Genomic DNA, 25,759 nt, shown 5'->3' on the forward strand with positions numbered 1-25,759 from the left:
TGCAGAATTAGTGCTTGCATCTGTCGTAGCTCTTACAGCCTGCACTGTTATTCTCTGTTCACTTGTCTGTCTCCTTCCCTAGAGGCTGAACTCCTTGAGGGTCTTTGTGTCCCACGTGACTAGCATGGGCCTCGCGCAGAGTAGGCATTCAATAGATGCTCACTGAGTAAGTGGAGACACTAATGTATGAGTGACTCTGTGCCTTCCAGGCACTCACAACGTTAAAGAAGATCAAGTTAGGCTATTTCTGAGGAGTCATAAGTGGGTATGTCAAAGACGCTTACTGGCATAATATGTAGCATATTATTTTGAACAAAAGCTAGAAAAAGTAATAAAATCACAGGAGAGACCATTTATTCAGCACAACCCATAGACCAGCCACTGTGTTAAATGTGTCTTAACTTGATCTCTTTAATTATCTCACAACCCACAGCATACATACTTCTCTCCATTTCTGATTTACAGATGGGGATATGGAAAATATGATACATTTGGATTCCTACCCAGCTCAACCCAGGCTCAGTGCCAGGGTATCCCCAAGTGGATAGGCAATTTTGGGCACTGCTGTGGGGGACCCACCATGCTCAGGGGTCCTGGTTCAGCCCCCTTTGCAGAGTCTTAGGGTCCTGTATGGAAAGGGACAGCAGCAGTCATGAAGCCCAGTGGCTTTCAAACCTTATAGCTCAAGGGGTTTGTGGGGAGTCCGCAGGGGCTACCTCAGGGGGTGAGGAGGAGGTTACATGGGCAGGGCTCTGCTTCCTCCTCACTCTTTCTCCCTTTTAATCAGATCAACTTGACTGGTATTTATAAGATACGGTGGGATTCTGTATAAAATTTTGTTTCCCTGCTAAAAAGTTTTGAAAACTGCCTTTCTCATCCACTTTATCTGAATTCCCTCACCACAATACACCCTGTTCGCCCTTACCCCACACACTAATGCACTAAGCTTGGGAATGAACGCACACTTTAGGCTCTGAAGTTCTACAGCTGCCATCGCTCACGTTTACCCTGGGCCAGAGTGAGCCGGGTCTCAGTGAGACCCACAGACTAGACATTCAGAAGGGCATCATTCAGGTCTTATCCTCCTGTTTCAGCATTTTTTATACTGTTCTCAGGAAGCAGAATTAAGACAATTAGTAATGCTGCACTGGGCTAGCAAGTGAGCCAGCCACTCCAACAACAGAGCGTCCATATGAAAATGTGTTTCAAGCTGCCGGTAATGAACTTTACAACCTGTTTGTAAGAGGAGCTTGTGATGGTCTTTCAAAAGACATACCAATGAAGTTTGGATGGAAAATATCAGCACATCCACCCGCAAACCGGAAGCTGGTGCTGGTCCAAAGAAGGAACTTAAAAGATGTGTGATATCCCGACAGAAGAATTTGAGGTTACTAAAATTTCTTCTCAATTTATAATGAAGGGAGGACTCTGTCACCTGCTTCTTTCAAGCATGAGAAGGGCTTAGCCCTGTTTTATGTTTTTAGAGATGGGGTTCTCATTCTGCTGCTCAGGCTGGAGTGCAGTGGTGCAATTACAGCTCACTGCAGCCTCAAACTCCTGTGCTCAGGAACTCCTCTCGCCTCAGCCTCTCAAGTAGCTAGGACTGCAAGTGTGTGCCTCTACTCTGGGCTAATTTTAAACAATTCTGTAGAAATGGGATCTTGATATGTTGCCTAGGCTGGTCTCAAACCCTTGGTCTCAATGATTCTCCCTCCTCGTCCTCTGGAGTAGATGGGATTACAGGCTCAAGTCACTGCTCCTGGCCTTAACTCCATTTTAATTAATTCCTCATAGACACAGGGGGGCAACTACAGTTTGTTTTTTAAACTACTTTTCATTATCTTAATTTTACAAAAGCAGGATAGTCTAAAATTGATTACATGGTCACATATTCTTACAGTTTAATTTGTACTTTATCTAAAATACTGAATCTGTAACCAGATATTTTCCATCTCTCTTTTCTTTCAAAAATATAATTTATTTTAAATTCTAAGTCAAACAGTCAAACATTGCTCTTTGACTTATCAACTGGCCTTCATTATTACTAATGAAATAATATTGACCAGCCTTGCATGCTGAGAGAAAATTAGAATATAAATGGATTAAAAGTCAGGGCATGTCATTTTCTTGGTCCAGAATCTTTTTTAGGGTATTAAAAAATTTTTTAATTTTTAATTTTTGTGGGCATATAGTAGGTGTATATATTTACAGGGCAGGGTCCAGAATCTTTAAAACCACTGGACTATTCTGAGATTGGGTTGCCTATCAAAATATATATGCATCACCAATGCAACAGGCCAAGACAATTGCTTGGAGAAGGCATTTTAACTTGTATTAGCTATGGTGGCAGTAGAATGGAAAGAAAAAAATGGGAAAGGGCTAGAGAATTAAGCACAATGTCTTTACAAGCTTGTTTCTGACTATTTTAACGAGGGAATGAAAATTTCACATCTCAATGTGAGATTAGCTCTGCTCTCTCTACTCCCTTTGCATGTGGTACTTTTTCAGCTTGAACCGAGATAAAGCACCTCCTTTTGAGAGATGAGAAGAAATCATTCTAAGTGGGGTATGCCTTGCTGCCTCTGCCTTGGGAAAACACCTAGGTCATTTTATTTCTATTTAGCAGGCATCCTGAAAGGATACATATATTGCCTCATTAGACCGGAAGCATGGAAGAGCCGTGGAAGTGTTTGTTTCCATTTACAAACATTCTGACTTACAAAAATAACAGCTTTCTTCACGCTTGCCACTTGGAACATGGCTTCGTATAAAAGAGCGATTCTCTCAGGGGAAGAATTTAACCGTTAACATCTGTTGAGATAAAAGCCATTCAGGGCTAGAGGCCTGGGAGAGGTTTCGTTATATCTATGCAGAAAGAGTGCACAGTGACACTGTCCCACACCCATCCTCCCCACCGCATTTCATTTCCTTCTGTCTTGCAGAGTAATTTGCTCAGGTTCCCAAACTGGTCATTAGGATTTAAAATGCAAGAGTAGATGATTGCAGCCTGCTTTGCTTGGTTGATTTGAATGCTAGTTCTAAACCCTTTGGGGTCATCAGTAAGTTACAGGCAAAGAGAGAGGGTACACTCGTGCTGTTCAGAGAGGCAGTGTCCAACTCACTCCAGCCCAAAGTGTTAGCTCGGTGACATTTGCTGTCAGAGCCCCCATCCTTCCCACTTTGCCAGACCCTCAACATCCCCACTTCCTATTCCCCAAATGCCTTGCAACTGCACAGATGCCTTTGGAATAGGCCCGGAAGCTCATTATGTCTGCACCGAGGCTGCTGTGAATTGGGACTCCAGCTACACAGCCTCCAGGAGCTGTGCTGATTCAGAACACTGCAATTAAAGGTGAAGTGAGAGGCGGTATCAATTTTTGAAAGCACTTTTGTTCCACTTCTCCCACAATTCTCCATCTGCAATCTCTTCCCCAAAACTTCAGAGGTAGGAAAGAGGTGTGGTTAAGCAGGCAGGTTCCCCAGCCAGATTGCCCAGGGCTGGAATCTAAGTCTGTCACCCTCACTTCCTTCCTGTGTGCCCTCAGGCTAGTGACTGACCCAACTCTCTCTGTGCCTTGGTGTTCCCTTCCATGAAATGGGTAGACAGAGTATACCTGCCTCACGGGTTATCAGGGATTAAATGAGGAAATATACCTAAAGCACTTAGAATGATGCCTAGCACATTGTAAGTGCCCAGTAAGTGTTGGAGGTTCCTGTTTCTTGCCTAGGGAGAACACAGGTCAAGCATCAGCATGTCACAAAGGTGATGCAACACCTTTGTCAGGAGACCACTGTTTGGACACTCTCTTTATGTGCAATATACAGGAACTTTTAACCTATATACCATTCTATAAACACAAATCTGCCCTGCTGAAGATTTCTAAGGTACTTGTCTGTAAAGAGAAGACTCCTAACACAAGAAATGCTGTGTGGTAGTTGAACCTCTTTAGGCTGGTTTCCTATTATGCTCAAGAGAAAGCTGACAGAAACACCAGGGCACAGGAGAAAAGCTGGCCAAACTAAAAAAAAAAAAAAAAAAAAAGCCCCAAATCACCTCAAAGTGAACAAGCACCCCTTTTTCATACCACCAAAGCCCAACTTTTTTTTTCCCCAAGTGGAATAAACTTGACAACATAAAGGAAAGCAACACTTCTTTCTGGTGTCCTTTTTAGGTCTGCTTAGCCTCAGAAACACCTTTGTACAGCCTGCAAGAACATTCTGAAAGTAGAATGGAATTCTGAGGAAGAGGCTGCGACTGACAGCATTACCTTTCCTGTTAGAAACCATTCAGGATTGTTCTAGAGCCAAAGGACAAGAAATCTGGGGATTCTTCCTCCCACACCATCCCCACCTCTGTGTATTCCTTCTGAATACACAATGATCACATTAGAAGAATTAATATTTAGTAAGAATGATTTTTGTGCCTTGCACTGAGCTGAACATTATAAAAAGCATTATCCTATTTAATGTTCTTTGTGCTGCTTCCAAGAAAGAATGCAATGCTGGAAAGAAAAGACCTAAACAGCCCTCTGGTTAGCTTTCCTGTACTCAGAAAGGGTTTATGTGTCTAGCTATTTCAAGTGCTAGACAGCTGTGTGCTCTAACATCAGGGCTGAGCACAGCTCAAACTACAGAGACTGCATCTAAACAGCTTGTTAATTTACAGTTCTCAAAAGTGGTGAGGTAAGAACAAGTCTATGGCAGAGACCAGTAAGAATTCCAACCAGGACCTGGTGGGAAGTCCATTCACTTATTCATTCATTCATTTGTGACATACATGCTGAGTGCCTGTTATGTGCCAAGCACTCTTCTAGGCCTAGGGATACAGCAACGAACAAAGCCATTCTTGATCCTTATAGAACTGTTCACATCCTAGGGGTGTTCACCAGAGTAAACTAAAAAATTATAATGTGATACAAGATACAATAAGACACAAATAAAACTGTAAGGGGAGAGTGGCGAGGATCCTTTTTTAGATGGGGCAAACCTCTGCGGTGGTGATGTTCGAGCATCTCCTGTTGGGGATGACACAAAGGAGAATACCATGCGGCTATGTAGCAGAAGCACTCGGCAGAGGCCACGGCAAGTGCAAAGGCCCTGAGGCAGGATGGCAGTTGGCCACTGAGTAGGAGTAGAATCAGCCAAGTTGTGACTGGCAGGAAGGGAAATCAGAGAGGCTGCCAGAGTCACATGATGCAGAGCTTTACAGGTCAGCAGCAATCGTTCCAGACATTGAGCCCCTAGTAGACTTGGGCTCTTAACACATTTTATTTTTCATAAAACCCCCTTTAAGCAGGTCATATAACTTCTTTTTTAACAGTACCTGAAGCCACTCCTACTGAATGATAGAGATTTCCTGGGGTTCCAGAGCATCTGAGTTCATCAAGGGTGATGGTCTCTCCCAGCTGGCTGTTGACCAGCACTCTCTTTTTCTCTCTCTTTCCATCAACTGGGACATATTCCTAGAGCAGAGAAATCTATTTTTAAGTGCAATGAGATATTTATTGACTGGCTTCATTGTCTCAAAATACTGGCCTCAGCCTTTCCTTATGTCTGGGCAAATTCTGACACCAAATGGTTGTTTTCTGCAGCTAGGCCTTAACATACATCCTACGATGACTTTCTTACAAAAAGTGATAAAATCAACTTAAAGCACAGCTGTACCAACAGAAAAAAAAAGAATAGTAATTTAGCAATAGATCAATAGCCCATCATCTCTGGATTTCATTTTCGAGAAGAGGGTTGTCTTTCTTTCCTCAGTCTGTGACATGGAGTTAATTTGTGTGAAAACATGCAGGTATTAGACTAGTTGTTAGAGAGCTCTGGGATGTTTCCCAAATGAAATAACATCATAAATCATTCTAAAAATACAATAAAAATAGATTAACACACTGAAAAATGCAGTGAAAACTCTTAGGGTCCATATTAAAAGGGGAAACATAATATAAATTGAACTTAATTCCTTACATTTTTATTCTCTGTAGTCAAAAGTGATATGAAGATGCCCTCATTTTAGCTATAGATGGTCCTATAAATAGGACATGGTAAAATAGGTTTAAGATGAGAGTGATTCAATCTATCCAAAATAACCAAGGGGTTTGCTTTTGGAGGGCATGCCCGGACTTCCTACTGAGCCTTGTCCTGCACAGAAAGTAATAGAAATTCATTTTCTAAATCTGGTGTTGGCTACCACTGCAGATTCCCATTAGAAAGTTACTGCTTGGTTAATCCAATCGTAATTTATTTTATTGCCAACAATTATAATCTAGAGCTAATCTGATTAGTGCTAATATCCTGAGATCAGTAGGACAGTTTTCTGTTCCTTACTAGTTGTATTTGTTTTGTTTTTATTTTTGTTTAAGGTGGAGTCTCGCTCTGTCACCCAGGCTAGAGTGCAGTGGCATGATTTCGGCTCACTGCAACCTCCGCCTCCTGGGTTCAAGCAATTCTCCTGCCTCAGCCTCCTGAATAGCTGAGACTACAGGCGCCCGCCACCATGCCCGGCTAATTTTTTGTATTTTTAGTAGAGATGGGGTTTCAATGTGTTAGCCAGGATGATCTCGATCTCCTGACCTTGTGATCCGCCCGCCTCAGCCTCCCAAAGTGCTAGGATTACAGGCGTGAGCCACTGCACCTGGCCAATTGCATTAGTTTTTAGGGCCGTCATAAAGCCACAGACTTAGTGGCTTAAACGGAAGTGTATTGGCTCACAGTTCTGGAGGCTAGCAGTCAGAGGTGCGTTGTGAGGGCTGTGAGGGAGAATTTGTTCTGTGCCTCTGTCCTGGCTTCTGATGATTTGCTGGTAATCTTTGGCATTCCTTGGCTTGTAGATGCACCACTCAGATCTATGCCTTCATGTTCACATGGCGTTTTCTCTGTGTGCATGTCTGATTACGTCCACATTTTCCCTTTATATAAGAACACATTCATATAGGGTTCGGGCCCACCCTAGTGACCTCATTTTAACTTGATCATCATCTGCAAACACCCTATTCCCACATGAGGTCACATTCACAGGCACTGGGGAGTAGGACTTCACCTTCTTCTTGGGAGACACAATTCAACCCATTAGTGTGATGTCAAAGGAGCTTAGTTAAAAACTCTTCTTTTGGGCCCGGCACAGTGGCTCATGCCTGTAATCCCAGCACTTTGGGAGGCCTAGACAGGTGGATCACCTGAGGTCAGGAGTTTGAGACCAGCCTGACCAGCATGCTGAAACCCCGTTTCTACGAAAAATACAAAATTAGCTGGGCATGGTGGTGCGTGCCTATAATCCCAGCTACTTGAGAGACTGAGGCAAGAGAATCGCTTGAACCTGGGAGGTGGAAGTTGCAATGAGGCAAGATTGTGCCACTGCACTCCAGCCTGGGCAACAAGAGGGAAACTCCATCTCAAAACAAAAACAAAAACAAACCTCTGTCTTTTTAGGAGCCTGTTGGATACCCTTCAGGATTATGCTTAAGGACAAGAGGATCCTTGTAGTAAACAAATCATCTCTTTATGTAGGCATTACATTTTCAGCCTGACCCCTCCTTCGTGCATACATGTGTGCATGTGTGCATCTGTGTGTGTGTTTGCTTGATTTCTAGCCAGTGCATCCTATTTTTTTTTTTTTTTTTTTTGAGAAGGAGTCTTGCTTTGTCGCCCAGGCTGCAGTGCAGTGGCATAATCTCAGCTCACTGCAACATCCGCCTCTCATGTTCAAGCGATTCTTGCACCTCAGCCTCCCAAGTAGCTGGGATTACAGGCTTCCACCAACACATCTGGCTAATTTTTGTGTTTTTAGTAGAGATGGAGTTTCACCATGTTGGCCAGGCTGGTCTTGAAGTCCTGGCCTCAAGTGATCTGCCTGCCTTGGCCTCCCAAAGTGCTGGGATTATAGGTGTGAGCCATTGCGCCCAGCCCAGCACATCCCATTTAACTAGTCTTTTTCTAACAGGGCAAACCTGGAAATTAGCTATGCCAAAGGACTTCAGAAACTGGCAAGCAAGCTGAGCAAAGCATTACAGAACACGAGAAAAAGGTAAGTATTGTGGCAGAGGTAAGGCAAAATCATCCCTTTTTTTCATTTGTTTTGTTTTCTTTCGAGACAGGGTCTTGCTCTGTTACCTGGGTTAGAATACAGTGGCACAATCACAGCTTACTGCACCCTTAATCCCCCAGGCTCAAGCGATCCTCCCACCCAGCCTCCCATATAGAGTAGCTGGGACCATGCCCTGCTAAATTTGTTTTTTGTTGAGATAAGGGCTTACTATGTTGCCCAGGTTGGTCTTGAACTCCTGGGCTCAAGTGATCCTCCTGCTTTGGCCTTCCAAAGTGCTGGGATTACATGTGTGAGCCACCACACCCAGCAAAATCATTCTTAAAAGGAGTAAAAAGTGACATATGTTCCACTCCAGCTTCCTCTTCTAAACATGGCAAGTACATCACATCAAGCATGGCTTCCAGTTCTTGGGCACTTACCGTGTGCATGCACTGTGTTAATGCTTTACTGATACCCCCATTTAATCCTCATCAGAACCCTTGAGAGGTCTTGTTATCCCTGTTTACAGATAAGGACTTGAGACTTGGAAAGTTCAAGATACTTCCCCCAGTCACCCAGATCATGAGTTGCATAGCTGGATTCTTCCTCAGTGTTTATGACTCCTAAGGCCACATTCATAATAGGCCTTGGTAATGACATTTAACTTGGGAAGTGGTGTTGTAAAGTCAGATTGTCTTGGAGTCAGGAAGTATGAATCCTATGTTTTCTCTATTCTATGACCTTTGACAAGTAACCTGGCCTCTGTGTGCCTTTATTTCTTCCTCTGTTGGAGAGAGTAATAATATTTGCTCTATTGTGTGTGCGTAGGCATATTAAATGAGATCATGCGTGTGACAAGCTTAGCACATTATGTGCTGAAAGGTGTTGGTTCACATTCTTTTCAATATATTGCAGCACTAAGAATGAAGTAGTTTCCTTTATTGGGAGAGAGAAGATAGTGGTATACCAAAAATAGTTCATTCGTGGTAATTTGCTACAAAGATTCTTGATTAATACATGCAGACGTGCCCTTGAACTGGCAGTGCCATTGTAGAGGTCTCTTTTGATGATGAAAGAGATAAAGAGGGGAAAGGAAAAAAAGAAGCCTTCTGGAGCTCATATTTCTATTCTTCTTTAGGCATCAGCCATAATAACAAATGGTGACTTTGAAGGTGCTCTAGCTTTATTTTTATTTTTAGGACAGTCTTTTAGTAGACTACAGTAAACCAGTATAGCACAGTGGTTGAGTATAGATAGACTGCCCAGGTTTAAATTCTAACTCTACCACTTACCGGGTGAATGACCTAGGACAATTTATCTTATCTCTCAAGATCTCTTTAAAATAAAAGTAAAGCCTATCTCTTATGGCTGCTGTGAGAATTAAATGCGGTAATAGAAGAAGTATGCTTAGCAGAGTACCTGGCAGGGAACGAAAGCTCTGTGAATGTCCATTATGTTTTTGATTCGAATTGCCTCCTGAGGAATGAGAGGTATAGGGGTGTAGGGGTGTGTGTATTGTGCTGCAGCTGTGGCATCCAGCAGAATACTACCAAAGAGTTGGCAGGTCCAGAATGTTAGGCCAACTGGGATTAGTACAGTATTTAACAGTGAACATTAGTGAATTTTTATCCATACTCAAATCTGTGTTAGGTACTACAGATATCTTATTACTTCATTACTTCTAATTCTCTTTCTTTCTTTCCTTTCTTTCCCCTCCCTCTCTCCCTCCCTCCCTCCCTTCCTTCCTTCCTTCCTTCTCTTTCAATTTTTACCCCGTCTTTTCCCAGGTGTTGACCAAGTTACTTCTACTTTAAAAGATCAGTTAGGTGAGGGCCAGAGATTCTTCCAAGGTCATGCAGAAAACAAAGGGGGAGCATCTCCATTCAGACACAGGCCCTTCTGAGGCCACATGCTTGGTCCTGTCCTGATACCCAGCTCCTCCAAGGGGCAAATGTCAGATACTCTACCCTAAAATGTGCCTGACTTCATTTTTTAAAAATCAGCTATATTGAGTTTTAATTTACATGCAATAATAAGCACCCACTTTAAGCATATGATCTGATCAGTTTTGACATATGTAAATACCCTGTGTAGCCACCACTAAAATCAAAATGTGGACATTTTCATCACACCAAAAGATTTATCATGCCTGTTTGTGCTCCTTCCCACCCAATCCCAAACAACCACTGATCTGCTTCCTGTCAATATAGATTCATTTAGTGTTTTCTGGAATCTCCTATAATTGTAAGTACATAGCAGGTATGCTCTTGTGCCTAAGCTCGTATCTGGCTTTGGATGCGTAGAAAATCTGGCATCTTTTGGTCTAGTTCTCTTATTCTTAGACTGTAGGACGCAAACTAAGGCATTTTGAGGCAAAACCTCTGCACCATTCTGATTAAGGCAAGGATGCAGATCCACCCCCTTCCTCTTCATCAGAATCTACACAGGCCTCTGTACTTGGGGTTTCTTGATGTGACTGGACTTACTATCCTGACTGTTGAAGGCAGACTAGATAGGGCCACTGTGGGAGAAAAATGACATCACACTTCCTAATCCTCCCACTATGCCATGAGGGACTGGGTAGCATTATCCTTTGTGTTAAAGTGAGATACTGCTTATAGGACCATAAACTATCTGAGCTGTTGTCTTCAAACCCAGCAGGGAACAGGAGCCGGACTCCAACCCCAAGGACAGCAGCAGGACGTGAGCAGAGCTCTCAAGCCCTTTATCACTTAACTTTTCTGAGTCTCAGTTTTTTCATACCTATGTGTATCCTATGACCAACCTGTTCTCACCCTCGGCTATTTTATTTCCCCTATTTTATTTTATTTTTATTTCTTATATTTTTCTTTTTGGTGGGGAGAGGGGCTCAGGGGATAGGGTCTTGCTCTGTTGCCCAGGCTGCAGTACAGTGGCATGATCATAGCTCACTGTAGCTTCCTGGGCTCAAGCAATCCTCCTACCTTGGCCTCCATAGTAGCTAGGACTATGGGCATGCATCACCACACCTGGCTAATTTTCAAAATTTTTTTGTAGAGAAAAGTTCTCGCTGTGTGTGTTGCGCAGGCTAGTTTCGAACCTGTGGCCTCAAGTGATCCTCCCACCTCAGCCTCCTAAAGTGCTGGGATTTACAGGTACTTTAGGAGACTGAGGCAGTGCTACCACACCTGGCCATTTCCACTATTTTATACAGATATGAAATAGGAAATGAAAATCTAAATGAAAAATGACTGGAAAAAAAAGCAGTATATATAATGAGTATAGCGCAAATAAATGTATTGGCAGAATTTAATCTCACAGAGAAATTGAAATAAGGTTAGGGAAGTGAATGCAATTGTTGAATGTGGTGAATCAGATGTGATGTTGTATTTCTAGCCAGCACATCCTATTTCCTAGGAAAATGACACTCACCTTTGTTCCCCACTGTTTTTGCCTTTAGCTGTATCAGCAGTGCCTGGGCCTGGGCCTCAGAGGGAATGAAATCCACAGCGGACCTGCATCAGTGAGTTCTCCCACCCTGGCCTTTCTCCAACTCTAAAGGGAGTCATAAATATTTAAAGTGGGTGTGCTACAAATATTCCACTTCCAACTTGCACTGAATTGATGTGCCAGAACACCTACTTTGTTTCCCCAGAAAGTAATTTGGAAAGTAGATATAAACCCTGATATTATGCTTCTGTGTCTTTTATGTTTTATTTCCAGAAAACTTGGCAAAGCAATTGAATTGGAAGCAATAAAACCGACTTATCAAGTCCTAAACGTACAAGAGAAGAAGAGAAAATCAGTGAGTCCAAACCTTTCTTTACTTTTGCTGTTTAAAGCAAGATTCCTGTGTTTAGCCCAGAAAGGAAAAGGTGATCTGAACGTAGTACCAGCTTTCAGGAATTTATCCTAAAAATAAAATAAATACTTGTATTTATTTTAAAATAAATGAATAATAAAAAACACAAATCCAAGATTTATGTACAAGGATGTTTGTTAGAGCATTGCTTATAATAGTGAAAAACTGGAAACTACTGAATCATTCAAAATAAATTGTGATAAATTTAAGCAATAGAATAATTTGCAACCATTCAAAATCTTATTGTAGAAGAATTTAATCACATGGGGATTGTTTTTCACAGTATACTGTTAAATAAAGCAGAACAAAAAAGTCTAATTTATACAATCTCAACTTCATAAAATGAATATGTATATATTATATATGTATAGAGAAAACTGGCAGAAGCTTCTCAAAATGTTAATGAGTGATCTTTAGATGGTGAAATTGGAGGTTTTTATTTCATTTTTATACTTTTTTTGCATTTGAAAAACAATTTTATCATTCTGTTTGTAAATAAGAGAATGATAAGCACAATTTTTACAAAGATGTTTTCTAGCTTATTAGCTTGGTATTATGTAAAGGTAATAATGGGTACAATCCTCAAATATCCTAAAAATTACAGAAAAATAATTCAACAATCCTTTCAGGGGCACCTGGTCCTCTGATAGCAGATCCTCTACTCTTTCTCTGTGCCTTTCCTTCTAGAACAGTTTTTCTTTCTTTCTCTCCCTCCCTCCCTCTCTCTCCCTCCCTCCCTCCCTCCCTCCCTCCCTTCCTTCCTTCTCTTTCTTTTTTTTCTCTCTCTCTCCCGTTCTTTCTTTTCCTTTCTTTTTTTGACGGAGTTTTGCTCTTGTTGCCCAGGCTGGAGTGCAATGGCATCATCTTGGCTCACTGCAACCTCCACCTCCCGGGTTCAAGTGATTTGCCTGCCTCAACCTCCTGAGTAGCTGACATTACAGGCATCTGCCATCATGCCTGGCTAATTTTTATATTTTTAGTAGAGACCAGGTATCACCATGTTGGTCAGGCTTGTCTACAACTCCAGACCTCAGGTGATCTGCCCATCTCGACCTCCCAAAGTGCTGGCATTACAGGCGTCAGCCACTGCCCTTGGCCTAGAACAGTTACATTTGTGTTCCTTTTTCTTTTTCTTTGTGTATTATTCAGTAGTTAAGCACTTTATACTCTACTTCTAGGCAACATAATTGGGTGTTTAATAAACACTGCTTGGCTCTCATAGGGGTGGGGTTATGGTCACTGTTTGTTTCAGGACCAGGTGCAGGTAAGAGGTTTGTAAGCTGTGGTAGGTGGTCCCTGTGAAGGGAAGGGGTGGTGGTTAAGGGGGAGTTTCAAGGAAATACAGTCAGATAAAGCACATCCTCAGGGGCAAGTCAGAAGGATGAGGAGAGGTATGAAAGTTCTGATGGAAGAGAAATGATTTTTAAAAATTGGATTCAAACTCATTAAGCTGAGTCAGGAAGTGGAATTGATATTTGTATGTACATAGGTATATTTTACCAGAAAGGATGCTCTATTCAGTTGCGGGTGATGGACAGAACTTGATGGGAATTACTAGCAAGCAATATAACCTGCCTTAGCAAGCCAACTTAATAAAAACCAATTACTAGTCTATATTTCATTGATTACAAAATATTTTTCACACTGCATAATATAAGTCATTAGCATTTCTTTAATATTTACCATAAATGAGGCATAGTCCTGTGATAATTGATCACAGTGCTTTAGTTAATGGATGTCATGAGCACCCCCAAACTACTGGTCCTGTTTTTCTTCTTTTCTGCATTGCTCCTCTCCACTGCACTCCACCATCCCACTCTACTCTCACAAAAGATTAGATTTTATTTTGTAAAGTGAACTTGTTCCACATTCCAGCCACATACATGCAATCAAAAGTGGCATAGTACATAAAATATTTTCATTGTGTCTGTTACAATGAACCATATACTCTAAATTGAACCAACTGGAAAAAAATAAAAGTGTAGCATTCGCTAGATCTCAGAGTAGTTGAATAATGGCTGATTGCTGGGTCTGTGTTCCGGGGAAAAATGTTCTGCTGTAACTTCCATCAGATCTCCCTGGGAAGTTGTCAGGATCATTTTCATCATTATTATTACTGTCTCTTTGGCTATTTAAAAGCAAGGGAAAAAGTTAATTATGATTAAGAGTTCAATATCTTTGAAATTAAAGCAATATTCACTTCAGGGGCAATGGAGACACATAGTAAAATTGGCACTGTTAGGACTGTTACCAGTTTTCACGGTGTTGAGGTTTTTGCTGCATGGATTGACATGGAAGATGATGTGATGGGACTAGCAACAATATCAGCTCATGCAAGGGCCTCTTGCACATGACTGCACATGTTTGCATGCTTTTTACATTCTTATAGATTAGAAATAATTATTTTACTAAGTCCTGTTACTTGACACAGGGATAAGATAATTTGTCTAATATGTCCATTGTAGGATCTTGAAATTCCCGTGAATTGTAATAGTGATTGATAAGCTAGTACTGTGACTGTCTTAGTTCAGGCTGCTCTAACAAAATACCATAAACTGGATAGTTTATAAATAATAGGAATTTGTTTCTAACAGTTCTGGAGGCTGGGAAGTCCAAGATCAAGGCACCCGCACATTAGCTGTCTGATGAGGGCCCACTTCCTGATTCATCAGTGGCTATTTACTCACTGTAACCTCAGATGGCAGAAGTGGCTGGGCAGCTCTTGGAGTCTCTTTTATAAGGGCACCAATCTCATTCATGGGGGCTCCACCTTCATGACCTAATCATCTCTCAAAGACTCCACCTCCAAACACCATCACTTTGAGGGAATAGGTTTCAATCTATAAATTTTAGGGGCACAAACATTTAGTCTATTGCAGTGACTAAAGAAGAAGAAAGCAAAGCTTTGTTTCCTTTTTCCTTCTTCAATAGCTTGACAATGAAGTTGAAAAGACAGCAAATCTTGTCATTAGCAACTGGAATCAGCAAATTAAGGCAAGTATCCACAGATATCATTTGTGTAAACTCAGTTTTTAGAATTGAAGTGTTTTGCTTTCATACAAATGTGATGACGTTCTAGCATTAGTACTTCTAAGTGCTAACTGAAGAGAAAAATGTTTCCTTACCTGAGTTGTTACATAGATATATTTTTCACCAAACCAATGGAAGTGCATGGCTCTAAATATGATTATTTAGAACTTATTATGTGCTAAGTGCTCTACATTTATGTATTTAATCATCACAACAACCCAATGTCATATGTCATTGTGCATTGCCCCATTTTACAGATTGGGCAATGGAGATAGAGAGAGTTGAAGTAATTTTCCCAAGGTTACAGAGCTGGTTAATGGTTGAATCAATAGTTGTCATAAGTTGGGTTCCAGGGTCACTGCTCTTAATCATTACATTATGCTGACTGCCATTCTGTATAATTTGTAACTTACAGCAAATGATAAACACTACCTGGGTTTTGTTTTTTTTAATTTGTAGAAAGGTGTTAGTGATATGTACATCACTAGTGAGAGTGGCCCAGTGAGGGGTGGGTAGTGATATGTAAAAGGGGATGCATATATCAATTGCATGAGTATGTGGGGTCCACTTTTTGTGCACAGCACTATTCTAAGACATAACTTTTTTTCAAGTAATTTAAAATTTAGTTGGCTAGATGACATATGTGCAGGAAATAGGGAGTACATTCTAAGGAGAAGAATTACGATCTGATGTGGGAAGCTAGAGCATATCAGTATGAGTTCTGAAGCAGAGAAAATAACAGATGGGATCCATATGCACAGAAGATTATTCTAGAACAATGTAGTATAGGAGGAATTCATTTCAGGTAGAAAGGACTAGCAGTAAATCTGCTAACAAGACTCAATGAACCCCTCTGAGAAGACTTGTTCTGTAAGTGTTGAAATCCTTTTTCATCTCCAAAGCATTAGTGCCCACAGAGAACCTTTACAAGTAAACAGCCACTGATGCCAAATAACTATAGATAAACGCCCTCAGAAACAGGCAAACTTGGTGTTACTTCCAAAGCTTCTGCCAAAACTGAGGACTGACTCCATAAGACCAAGGACATTAATAAAAAGTGTTTGATGTAAGTGAATTTCTATGTCCACAGTAGTTACAATGGTAAAAGGATGCTCATGAGAATCACTTTTATAATAAGTCCCAGCAACAGTGTCCAGTCATTTGTTTTTAGTTTTGCCATGGATTTTATGAGTTTTCTTTAAAAGGAATTGTTTTTTATTTTTTTAAAGAAATAGAGACAGGGTCTTGCTATGTTGCCAAGGCAGATCCCGAACTCCTGGGCACAAGGGATCTGCCCACCTTGGCTTCCCAAACTGTAGGGATTACAGGCATGAGCCACTACACCTGGCCTTTAAAAGGATTTGTTTTTAAAAATCAATTTTCTTTAAATATTCAGCTATCACAGGAATTCAGTACAATGAATCAAAAGCCAGAAATAATGCTGAGAGGCTGCAATTGCTCCCAAGAAAAAACATCTTTTATCATTTCCCAGTTTCTATCAAGTCATTTTTCTAAATAAAAGATTTCATTTTTTTTATGAAGAGTGACAGAGAAATTAGAGAACATAAAATTCTTGGGCTATAATAAATTTCTCCCTTGAAGTTACAATTCAAGGGATTCAGCATGTCAGTAATGAAGTACAGTCTATTTAGGAGACTCTAATGAAAAGCCTTAAAGGACCAAATATTCATGCCTCACAATCTTATTTCCCAGCAGGCATGTGGCTGACAGGAGGTAGAGAAAGAGGGCCATGAGCTTATTTCTTTAATTTTCCTTTGCTGAGGTTTCTCACATTTAGAGGGAGGCAGAAGGCGTTGCCTCTGATTCCCAAGCTAAAAAGCCAAGGAAGAGAGACCTCCCCTTTACTATCTGGTTTGACAGTCCTTGCAACCTCGAGGCAAAAAGCCAAAGTCTTTCAATCAGCCTACTTCCTGAACAGGCTAAATCCAACTTAAACCAAATTCTGTTTGCATAATTTATCTCTGGAGCATCATCTTCAGCTAAATTCAACTAGGTAGACTAGGAAATTATCCCCTAAATCCTAACCTGCTCCAAGGGGTCAGCATGAACAGGGTAGGGAGACTCTGAGTGCTCCTTCCTTCCCCACTTCTTTCTACTTCTCCAACTCCAGCAAGTGCAGGGCGTTTCACAAGATGCCAGGCAAATGCCCAGCTCTCAGGCTTGGCCATCAGGAAGCAAATTGCGACCCTTGCCACACGTTTTAAGATAACATCTTAAAACAATCTCAATTGTAGCCTAGGTTGATGTAAAGAATGATGCAGGCAGTCTTCCGTGTTTGTTGTGATTTCTTCTGTGGTAAAGCGATTATGCTCACTAGAACGTTATTTTGGAAGTTTGCAGGCCTTCGATGATTTAGCAAAATTCAAAACCCTCTGGAGGGTACCCAATATAATGAAAAAATATGCAGGAGTTCTCAGGACAAAGTGTTAGCTGCTCTGATGTTTTAGGTACATTTTGAAGTGAGAATGGGAATGAGTACGCATTTTTGTTTCAGCCTTTGGAGGATTCTAGGATACATAATCGTTAAAGCTAGCACATGAATGTGCTTTGTTCCAAAAGAGAAGAGTTTTCTCTTGGCATCAGCCTCTGCTCCTTTTTTTGTTGTTTGTATGTTTCTCACTGTAGGCCAAGAAGAAATTAATGGTTAGTACCAAGAAACATGAAGCACTTTTCCAGCTTGTAGAAAGCTCCAAGCAATCTACGACTGAGAAGGAGAGGCGGAAGGTAAGCTGTCATGGCTGGCTGAGTGCATGCGCCATAGACGGATGGGCTTGCTGCCCTTAGCTACAAACACAAGAGAATGGGTTGATTCTTCTTTCTCTGTGGGATCCCTGCAGAGATGTAGCTTGACAGAGCGTAAAAGGGGATTCCAAATCATTCCTTGTGCGCACGTGCACACACACAACACACACACACATTTTAAACTTTATTTTAATTTTTTTAAATAGAAGGGATCTCACTGTGCTGCCCAGGCTGGCATCAAAGTCCTAGGTTCAAGGGATCCTCCCACCTCAGCCTCTCAAGTAGCTGGGACTACAGAAGCATGCTACTTTGCCTGGACCACATGTATTCTTTAAAAATATTATTGACAGATGACAAATGAGACCAATGATGCCCAATTTTTTGAAAGGAAACTCTATTAACATTATCTTAAAAAAACCTCTCAGCTAATACCCCAAATAAGTTAAAAAAAAAAATACTTTATATATGTTGTTTGTTACATATAGTACTTTATGTATTATGTTAATATGTTATGAACATTATGAAGCATAAAAGTAGAAATGTTTCCAGGATGAGAGAAAGATGAAATAATATTTGAAATGATTAGCAACCATGATGTCTTTAGATAATCATTAAGTAATGTTTTCAGGAAAAATATATACTTGGAGCAAGGTTCAGCCTTAACCATAGTAAATTTAAATGCATATTTCTAATAGTCTTCTTGATAATTTTTTTTTTTTTTCTTGAGTCAGAGTCTCACTCTGTGGCCCAGGCTGGAGTGCAGTGGTGCAGTCTTGGCTCACTGCATCCTCCGACTCCAGGCTTCAACAGATTGTCCCACCCCAACCTCTGGAGTAGCTGGGACTATAGGTGCGCACCACCAGGCTTGGCTAATTTTTTTTTCTTTTTCTTTTTTTTTTTTTTTTGCATTTTTAGTTTAGACAAGGTGTCACCCTGTTGGCCAGGCTGGTCTCGAGCTCCTGACCTCAAGTGATCTGCCTGCCTCAGCCTCTCAAAGTGCTGGGATTATAGGCATGAGCCACCACCCCTGGCCAGCCTTCTCGATAATTTTTTATTTGTTCATCAAAATTTTTGTCAGATCTCATTTCACTGTTTGCCCTTTCACGTGGGTAGTAACACACTCACAACCAGGAGAGGTGGCAGCGTCAGCTCGGACATTTTGCTGTGGATTCTTTGTGATTAAATTGTTAGTGGAACATCAATCTACAGGTTCTTGGCAGAAATCTAAGATATTTGTGCATTTTGTTTATGCTAACCTAACTGGAGCCAGATAATGTCTGTAAAACTACATGGCCCAGGTATATGTCAATGGCCACATGTCCCAGATGCTGGAAGGGAAAACACAGTGAGGGCCTACGGCAGCTTTTCAGGTTGCAGAATCCCCACCCTCCCCCCAGGCCATATCAGAATCCACAACTGTCCATGTGTGAGCACCAGTGTAGACTCAATTATATTAAGTAAGAGTAAGCTTGACCACTAAGTTTTCAGGCAAAATGAACACAAATAATATTGGGGTACAGGAATAAAATAAAGATTTTCTGCTTACACCCCAATAGATTATCTTGCACACCTCTTGTGGTATGTGCCCCAGATTGAAAACCTTTGACATAGTCAATATCTTCTACAAAAGATGAGTCCCTACTAAGGAAATGCAACCAGCACCACTGCAAACCCCTTAAAAGGAAGAGAAAATTGTCATCGCAAGTAGCTCTTTAATCTGAAGAAATATCCATTGAATAACTTAAATTCATTGTTAGCAAGATTTCACAAGAGTCTTATTTCTTTCCATGTCAGTCTTCACAGTTGGAAATGATCATAATAAGTATTGAATAATGAGGCAGCTTCCGAGGAGGCGAACCCACAGTCTGTTAAAATACTCAGTGCCAGGACCTGCCTAGGCATTCTGAGTGCTCATTAGAAGCTATTCTTTATTGATGTCATGCAAGAATAAAGAAAAAAGCATGGCAGCTAAGTGGTGAATTTCCTCTTCCTACCCTCATCAGCAGCTTCCCTGGGAAGTAAAGGTCCACAGTGCTCTCTCCCTTCGTCCAGTTGGTAACCATAACCTTGGTTGTTACTCTGTCACACACCCATGCCATCTTCCCTGCTTAATCGGGCAGCTTTTGTTAATCCTGAAGCTGAACACCCAAGAGGGAGGCATTCATTTTCTCATCTCACACAGAAGCGCTCATGATCACCTGAGCTGGTGCTCTGTGCTGCTCAGCAAATTCTTCCTTGTTTCCTGCCCAGGAGTCTTGATTCTCTCACCAGAAGCTGATCTAAACCTCCGTTCTCCTCACACCTCCATCCACGCACTCCTGGCACAGTATCTTGCCTCCTACCTCACAGAGTAAATAGAAGTCAGCACAGCCACCTGCCTACTGAAGTAATAGCATTTACATATCTGCAATGGAGAGGCCAGTTCTCCGTCCTGTGCTCTAATCTCATCCCATCCTGCCTCCCAGAGGCCCTCTCTTGATTATCCCATATTTCCCATATCTTGGATAGCCCTCTCCCTAATGATTCCTCCCCACCAGGCTTCTATAACTCCCCCTGTCTTATAGTCTGTTCAGGCTGCTATAACCAAGTTCCATAGATGGGGGTGGCTTCAACAACAGACATTCTGGAAGTGTAGGTGGAACCCTCCTGACCTAATTTGGTGGGAAGGCACAAATAGTCTATTGCACCTTCTCCCCATCTTACAAGAGTAAAGAAAGTTGCAGGGACACTTATTTATGGGGTCTTCTGTTCCTCTCCAGATATTGTTGTGTCTCCTTTTTACAATACATCTTAGTGAAAGGGGTGTCTGCTCTATCTCCACTTCCTCATCTTCTGTTCGCTCTTCAAATCACCCTAATCAAGCTTTCCCCATCTTTCCACTAAGAGTGTTCTTGCCATTGAAAACAATGTCTTCTCATTGCTAAAGCTAACAGGTACTTTCCAAGTCTTACCTTAGTTCACTTCTTGGAAGTATTAAGCATTGTTTACTTCCCCTTTGTAGAAATATTCTCCTCTTTTGACTTTAGTAACAACTCATGCTTTTGTTTTCCTCCTCCTTTCTGTAAATTTTAAATTAGATTCTTTATGGGCTGCCTTTTTTGGCCTGATCTTTATATATTGCAGTTTCTGAAGATTTCTCTTCTGGGCCTCACTCTGTTCTCTTCACCATTGTCTCTCCAGTGTCTCTGATACAGTACTCTTGATATCAGGTACTCAATAAATAATACATACTCACTAAGTATATTCTCAAGACTTCAACTACAGTATCTATGCTGGCAATACCCAAATTTGTATCTCTAGCCCAAACCAGTCTGTAAACTTCTTTCTGACACCTCAAACTCAATATCTAAAACTCCAACCACCACTTCTTTCTACCAAAGATAATCTTTATTTCTGTGTTTTCTGTGTCTTTGAATATCATCACCCACCATATCCTCCCAATTCTAACTCAAACCAGATACTTCAGTGGCACAATCTTGGCTCACTGCCACCTCCACCTTCCAGTTTCAAGCAATCCTCCTGCCTCAGCCTCCCAAATAGCTGGGAGTACAGGCATGCACTATCATATCTGGCTAATTTTTGTATTTTTAGTAGAGATGGGGTTTTGCCATGTTGGCCAGGCTGTTCTCAAACTCCTGACCGCAAGTGATCTGCCCACCTTGGCCTCCCAGAGTGCTGGGATTACAGGCGTGAACCACCGCACTCAGCCAGGAAAAACTCTTTCACGTGGCCTGTAAGACCCTTCCTGACTTGAACCTTGCCAATCTCTTCATCATCACCTCTCCCCATTCCCCATCGTAAACTGTGTGATCCAACTTCACCAAAAAATATTTTTCTGTATCCTGCCATGCTATTTTGCCTTACCAACTCCTACTTTCATTTTAGTTTTATTCATATGGAGATCAATTTTTTGAGCACCTACTATGCGCCAAGTTATAGCTGAAATGTCATTTTAATTTCAAGGCTAGTTTAGATGCCTCTCTTGATGTCCTTCCCAGTGGTACCTATACAATTCTATCAGCACACAAGATGGTAATGGTCTGTGGGTCCCTGACTAGAGAGGGAGCCTGTCTTGTTCCATTTTCTATTCCCAAAGCCTTGCACATGACACATAGAAGGCCCTCAATGTCTGGTGAACAAATGAATGTGATGTTTGTTCCAAGAGCAAAAAAAAGGAAGGAAAGGAAAAGAAGTCAATCTTTGACAAATTTTAGTAAAGGTTTCTGAGCAGTTCCTTAGGTAAGAATACAGGAGTCTACAGCTGGGCACAGTGGCTCAGGCCTATAATGCCAGCACTTTGGGAGGCTGAGGTGGGCAGATTATCTGAGGTCAGGAATTCAAGACCAGCCTGGCCAAGATGGTGAAACCCTGGGCATGGTGGCACATGCCTGTAATCCCAGCTACTTGGGAGGCTGAGGCAGGTGAATCGCTTGAACCTGGGAGGTGGAGGTTGTAGTGAGCTGAGATCGCACCACTGCACTCCAGCCTGGCCAACCGAGTGAGACTCCATCTTAAAAAAAAAAAAAAAAAAAAAATATATATATATATATATATATATATATATATATATATGAGTATACATTCTTCTTTCATAAATATACTTGGAACTACCTGCTATAAATTTGCTGAGCAGAAAATTCTAGTCCACAACTCTATAGTACAGGCTGATGAATATTAATGGTGATCTCAAAAGCAACTCAGTTTCATTCCTGGAGTGCTGAGCATTCTCAGTAAGAATCTGAGGACAGTGATTTAGCAGAGTATAATGATGACTCTCTGAGTCCTTGCATTGAACTGTTGCTAGGTTAATGTTCACAAGCTTGCATTTCTACAGACAGATGTGGTTCATTCAACTTGATACAAAACCAGATACGTCTTGTGTAGGTCATACATCAGAGCTGGGGGACAGCTGTATAGCCCACATATCAATTGGAATAAAAAAAGTGAACAGTATTAATATTCAACATTTTGGATGAATGTTTTTCATGATTGTAAGGTTAGTCAACATATCCTTAAATAGAGAGGGTCCATTTTAACAGCCTTTGTCTCTGTCCTTGAAACTCCTAAACTACTAAATCAGGGAGGTCTTTGATGTTTGTTTGTTTTTTTTTTTAGACGGAGTCTCGCTCTGTCGCCCAGGCTGGAGTGCAGTGGCCGGATCTCAGCTCACTGCAAGCTCCACCTCCCGGGTTCACGCCATTCTCCTGCCTCAGCCTCCCGAGTAGCTGGGACTACAGGTGCCCGCCACCATGCCCGGCTAATTTTTGTATTTTTAGTAGAGACGGGGTTTCACTGTGTTAGCCAGGATGGTCTCGATCTCCTGACCTCGTGATCCGCCCGTTTTGGCCTCCCAAAGTGCTGGGATTACAAGCTTGAGCCACCGCGCCCGGCCTGATGTTTTTTAAAGAATGGTTTGAAGACCATTTGCATCAGAACCATGAGAGGAGATATAGTCAAAATTCAGATTTTCTAATCCCCCTACAGATGTATGAAATAAGTATTGCTGTTTGTAGAATTCTGGAATTTGCAATTTTTACAAGCATTTCAGGTCATTTCTAAATAGAGTAAAATTGGAGAATTGGCTGGGTGCGATGGCCCACACTCATAATCCTAAAACTTTGGGAGGCTGAGGTAGACAGATTGCTTGAGCAGAGGAGTTGGAGACCAGACTGGGCAACATGGTGAAACCCCACCACTGCAAAAAAATACAAAACTTAGCCAGGTGTGGTGGTGCATGCCTATGGTCCCAGCTACTTGGGAGGCTGAGATGGGAGCATTGCTTGAACCCAGGACAGGGAGGTTGCAGTGAGCCAGTGAGCCATGATTATACCACTGAACTCTAGCCTGGGTGACAGAGCCAGACCCTGTCTCCAAAAAAAAAAGAAAAAGAAAAAGAAAAAGGGAAAAGAAAGATATTGAATGCTTCAAAAATATATCTATAAAGTTGGAGAATAATTCATGCAATCCAACTTCTTTGTTTCTCAGAAACATGAAATTACTTGTCTGGGTATTTTAAGAATCAGTTTCAGCTACCCTGGCCCAGGGAGTTTTGTATTACTGTACACTGATTTTCCAGAAGATTTAGTAATGAGAATGACAAATTTTGGTGATAGGCAAGAGGGGGCTCTTTGTAAGGGAGCAGATCATTGGGTAGCAGTATGAGAGGAAACCATCTATCAAGCTGTCCATAACTTGCAGTGAACACTGGGCATGTATCTCAGGCTTTTCACTGGCAATAATTATACTGGCTAAATTTTGAGTGCTCTGCCAGGTGTTGGGCAGTGTGCCATCTGCCTCATCTGTGTTACCTATGTCAGAGCCAAGGGAAATCTTCCCTTTTGCCCTGTGATGTTAGGCTAAAAATCACTGACAAGAGGCAGATGAATAGGAGAAAAGGCATACTGATGTATTTGATCATAGTTTTATGTGACATGGGAGCCTTCAGAAAAAAGATGCAAAGATACAGGGGAACTTGTCTATGTTTATGCTTAGGTTTAACAAAATGTAGAAATATTATGTACAAAAGGGGTGCAATCTAATGCTAATAGGCTGCATGGGAAAACCCAGTAAGGCCCTCTTTCTAGACTCTTCTTGGCCTCTCTGTGCAGCCTTCCTTCCTGCTGGGGATGGGGCAGGACCCTCTCTGGAATAGGGGTCTTGTGACCTACAGTCAAACCAAGTAAGTCAGATAATTTCTTTATGGCCAGTTTTTACACAAAAAGGCGGTGGAAAAGTGGGAGTAATATTTTTAGATTTTTATGGCTGACTTTGGAGAAAAGGGGTTCTGGTTTCTGTGAGCTTCCTTGGAGAAGAGGGATTCTGGTTTCTACCAATAGCCTCCGGGGAGAACGGGAGTGAGAGATAGGAGGACAGAAGGTCAGAGAGAAACTTTTACTTCTGAGGCTGCTTCTGAGACCTTCATTTTTGTGGTATTGTTTTCTGAGTCCCAAGATGTGCCCGAATTCTCAAAGCAACCCAGTATGAGAAAACTGTGGCTCAGGAAGGTTAAGTAACTTGTTTGCAGCTAGGACCAGGACTCTTATCCTGGAAGTTTGATTCCAAACCTCTACTTCTGGGTTTATATAGTAAAAGTAAAATAATATTGCTAGATAGAACAGTAGCCAGACTCATTCTAAAAATTAGTTCTAAAAATTGTGTGATTCCACAAGTCTATACCTAACCTGGTAAGAAATGCAGGAGCCTGAAGGATTTACCAGATAAGACTATGGGATTCATTGGCCAATTGCAGTCTTGACCTGTACTGTCAATTCTCAAAAGCTGTGTTGTTTGACCTTCTCTGTGATTGTGTGAGTGTAGACAAATCACTTCCTATGTAAGGGTCTCAAGCCCATCAATGTGTAAGATTGGGGGAACCATACTGGAAGGCCCTTGGGTTTCCTTCAGGTTTGGCCATGCATTTTTTTCTGATAAAGATCTTTGGTTTTGTCAACTATAGTCACTGTTTATGACTGTACGTGACAGGTGAGAAACATATTGAGCCACATACAATTTTTTCTATGGAATTATAAAGGGCTTTCTAAAATGTGTTAGTGAGTGTGTGACATTGATGTTTTACATTAGCTCCTCAATAAACTGACAAAATCAACTGAGAAGTTGGAAAAGGAAGATGAAAATTACTACCAAAAAAACATGGCGGGTTATTCTACCAGACTGAAATGGGAAAACACACTAGAGAACTGCTACCAGGTAAGTTATATATTCACATTTTTTTCTTCTTCTGTGGAGTTTTGTGTGACCTTGAAGATGGAGGTCAGATCTACAGTGACAAGACCTGCCCTCTGTCATAGCTATGAGCATCACACATATTGTGACTCTAGACAAACCACCTTTCCTCTCATTGTTTCAGTTTCTCCATGGATACAATTACTAGTGACAATTTCTTGAATTTCATTGGCCAGAGTTTCTGTTCCTAATTCTTAGTGAACAGGATAGCACCCAGCTAACTTCAAAAAGTGCTGTCAAAGTGAAGTGTAAATTAAGGATTAAGTGTTAGGTGGTTGGAAATTAGTTTTAGTCATGAGCGATGACTCACACAGTGATCGCTTATGGAGGTCAGGCATTGTGTTAGGCACTGGAGATAC

The 25,759-nt window shown here is 41.4% G+C and overlaps 1 protein-coding gene across 5 annotated transcripts in view; it reads left to right on the forward strand.

Annotated features, from left to right (window-relative positions):
* LOC105483286 (nitric oxide synthase trafficking) overlaps window positions 1-25,759 on the forward strand; it is a 78,526-nt gene that overhangs the window by 31,347 nt on the left and 21,420 nt on the right. For 4 of the 5 annotated variants that reach the window (XM_071072897.1, XM_011744077.3, XM_011744075.3 and 1 more), the window contains 6 exons: window positions 7,940-8,023; window positions 11,463-11,525; window positions 11,726-11,807; window positions 14,796-14,858; window positions 17,541-17,639; window positions 25,239-25,364. In XM_071072897.1, coding sequence (XP_070928998.1) covers window positions 7,940-8,023; window positions 11,463-11,525; window positions 11,726-11,807; window positions 14,796-14,858; window positions 17,541-17,639; window positions 25,239-25,364 — 517 coding nt within the window. Of the gene's footprint in view, window positions 1-1,151; window positions 1,388-7,939; window positions 8,024-11,462; window positions 11,526-11,725; window positions 11,808-14,795; window positions 14,859-17,540; window positions 17,640-25,238; window positions 25,365-25,759 lie in introns of those variants that run through there. The other variant, XM_011744076.3, reaches the window with a different exon arrangement.

This window comes from Macaca nemestrina, chromosome 11 (genome assembly GCF_043159975.1).
Source record: "Macaca nemestrina isolate mMacNem1 chromosome 11, mMacNem.hap1, whole genome shotgun sequence".
NCBI lineage: Eukaryota > Metazoa > Chordata > Mammalia > Primates > Cercopithecidae > Macaca > Macaca nemestrina.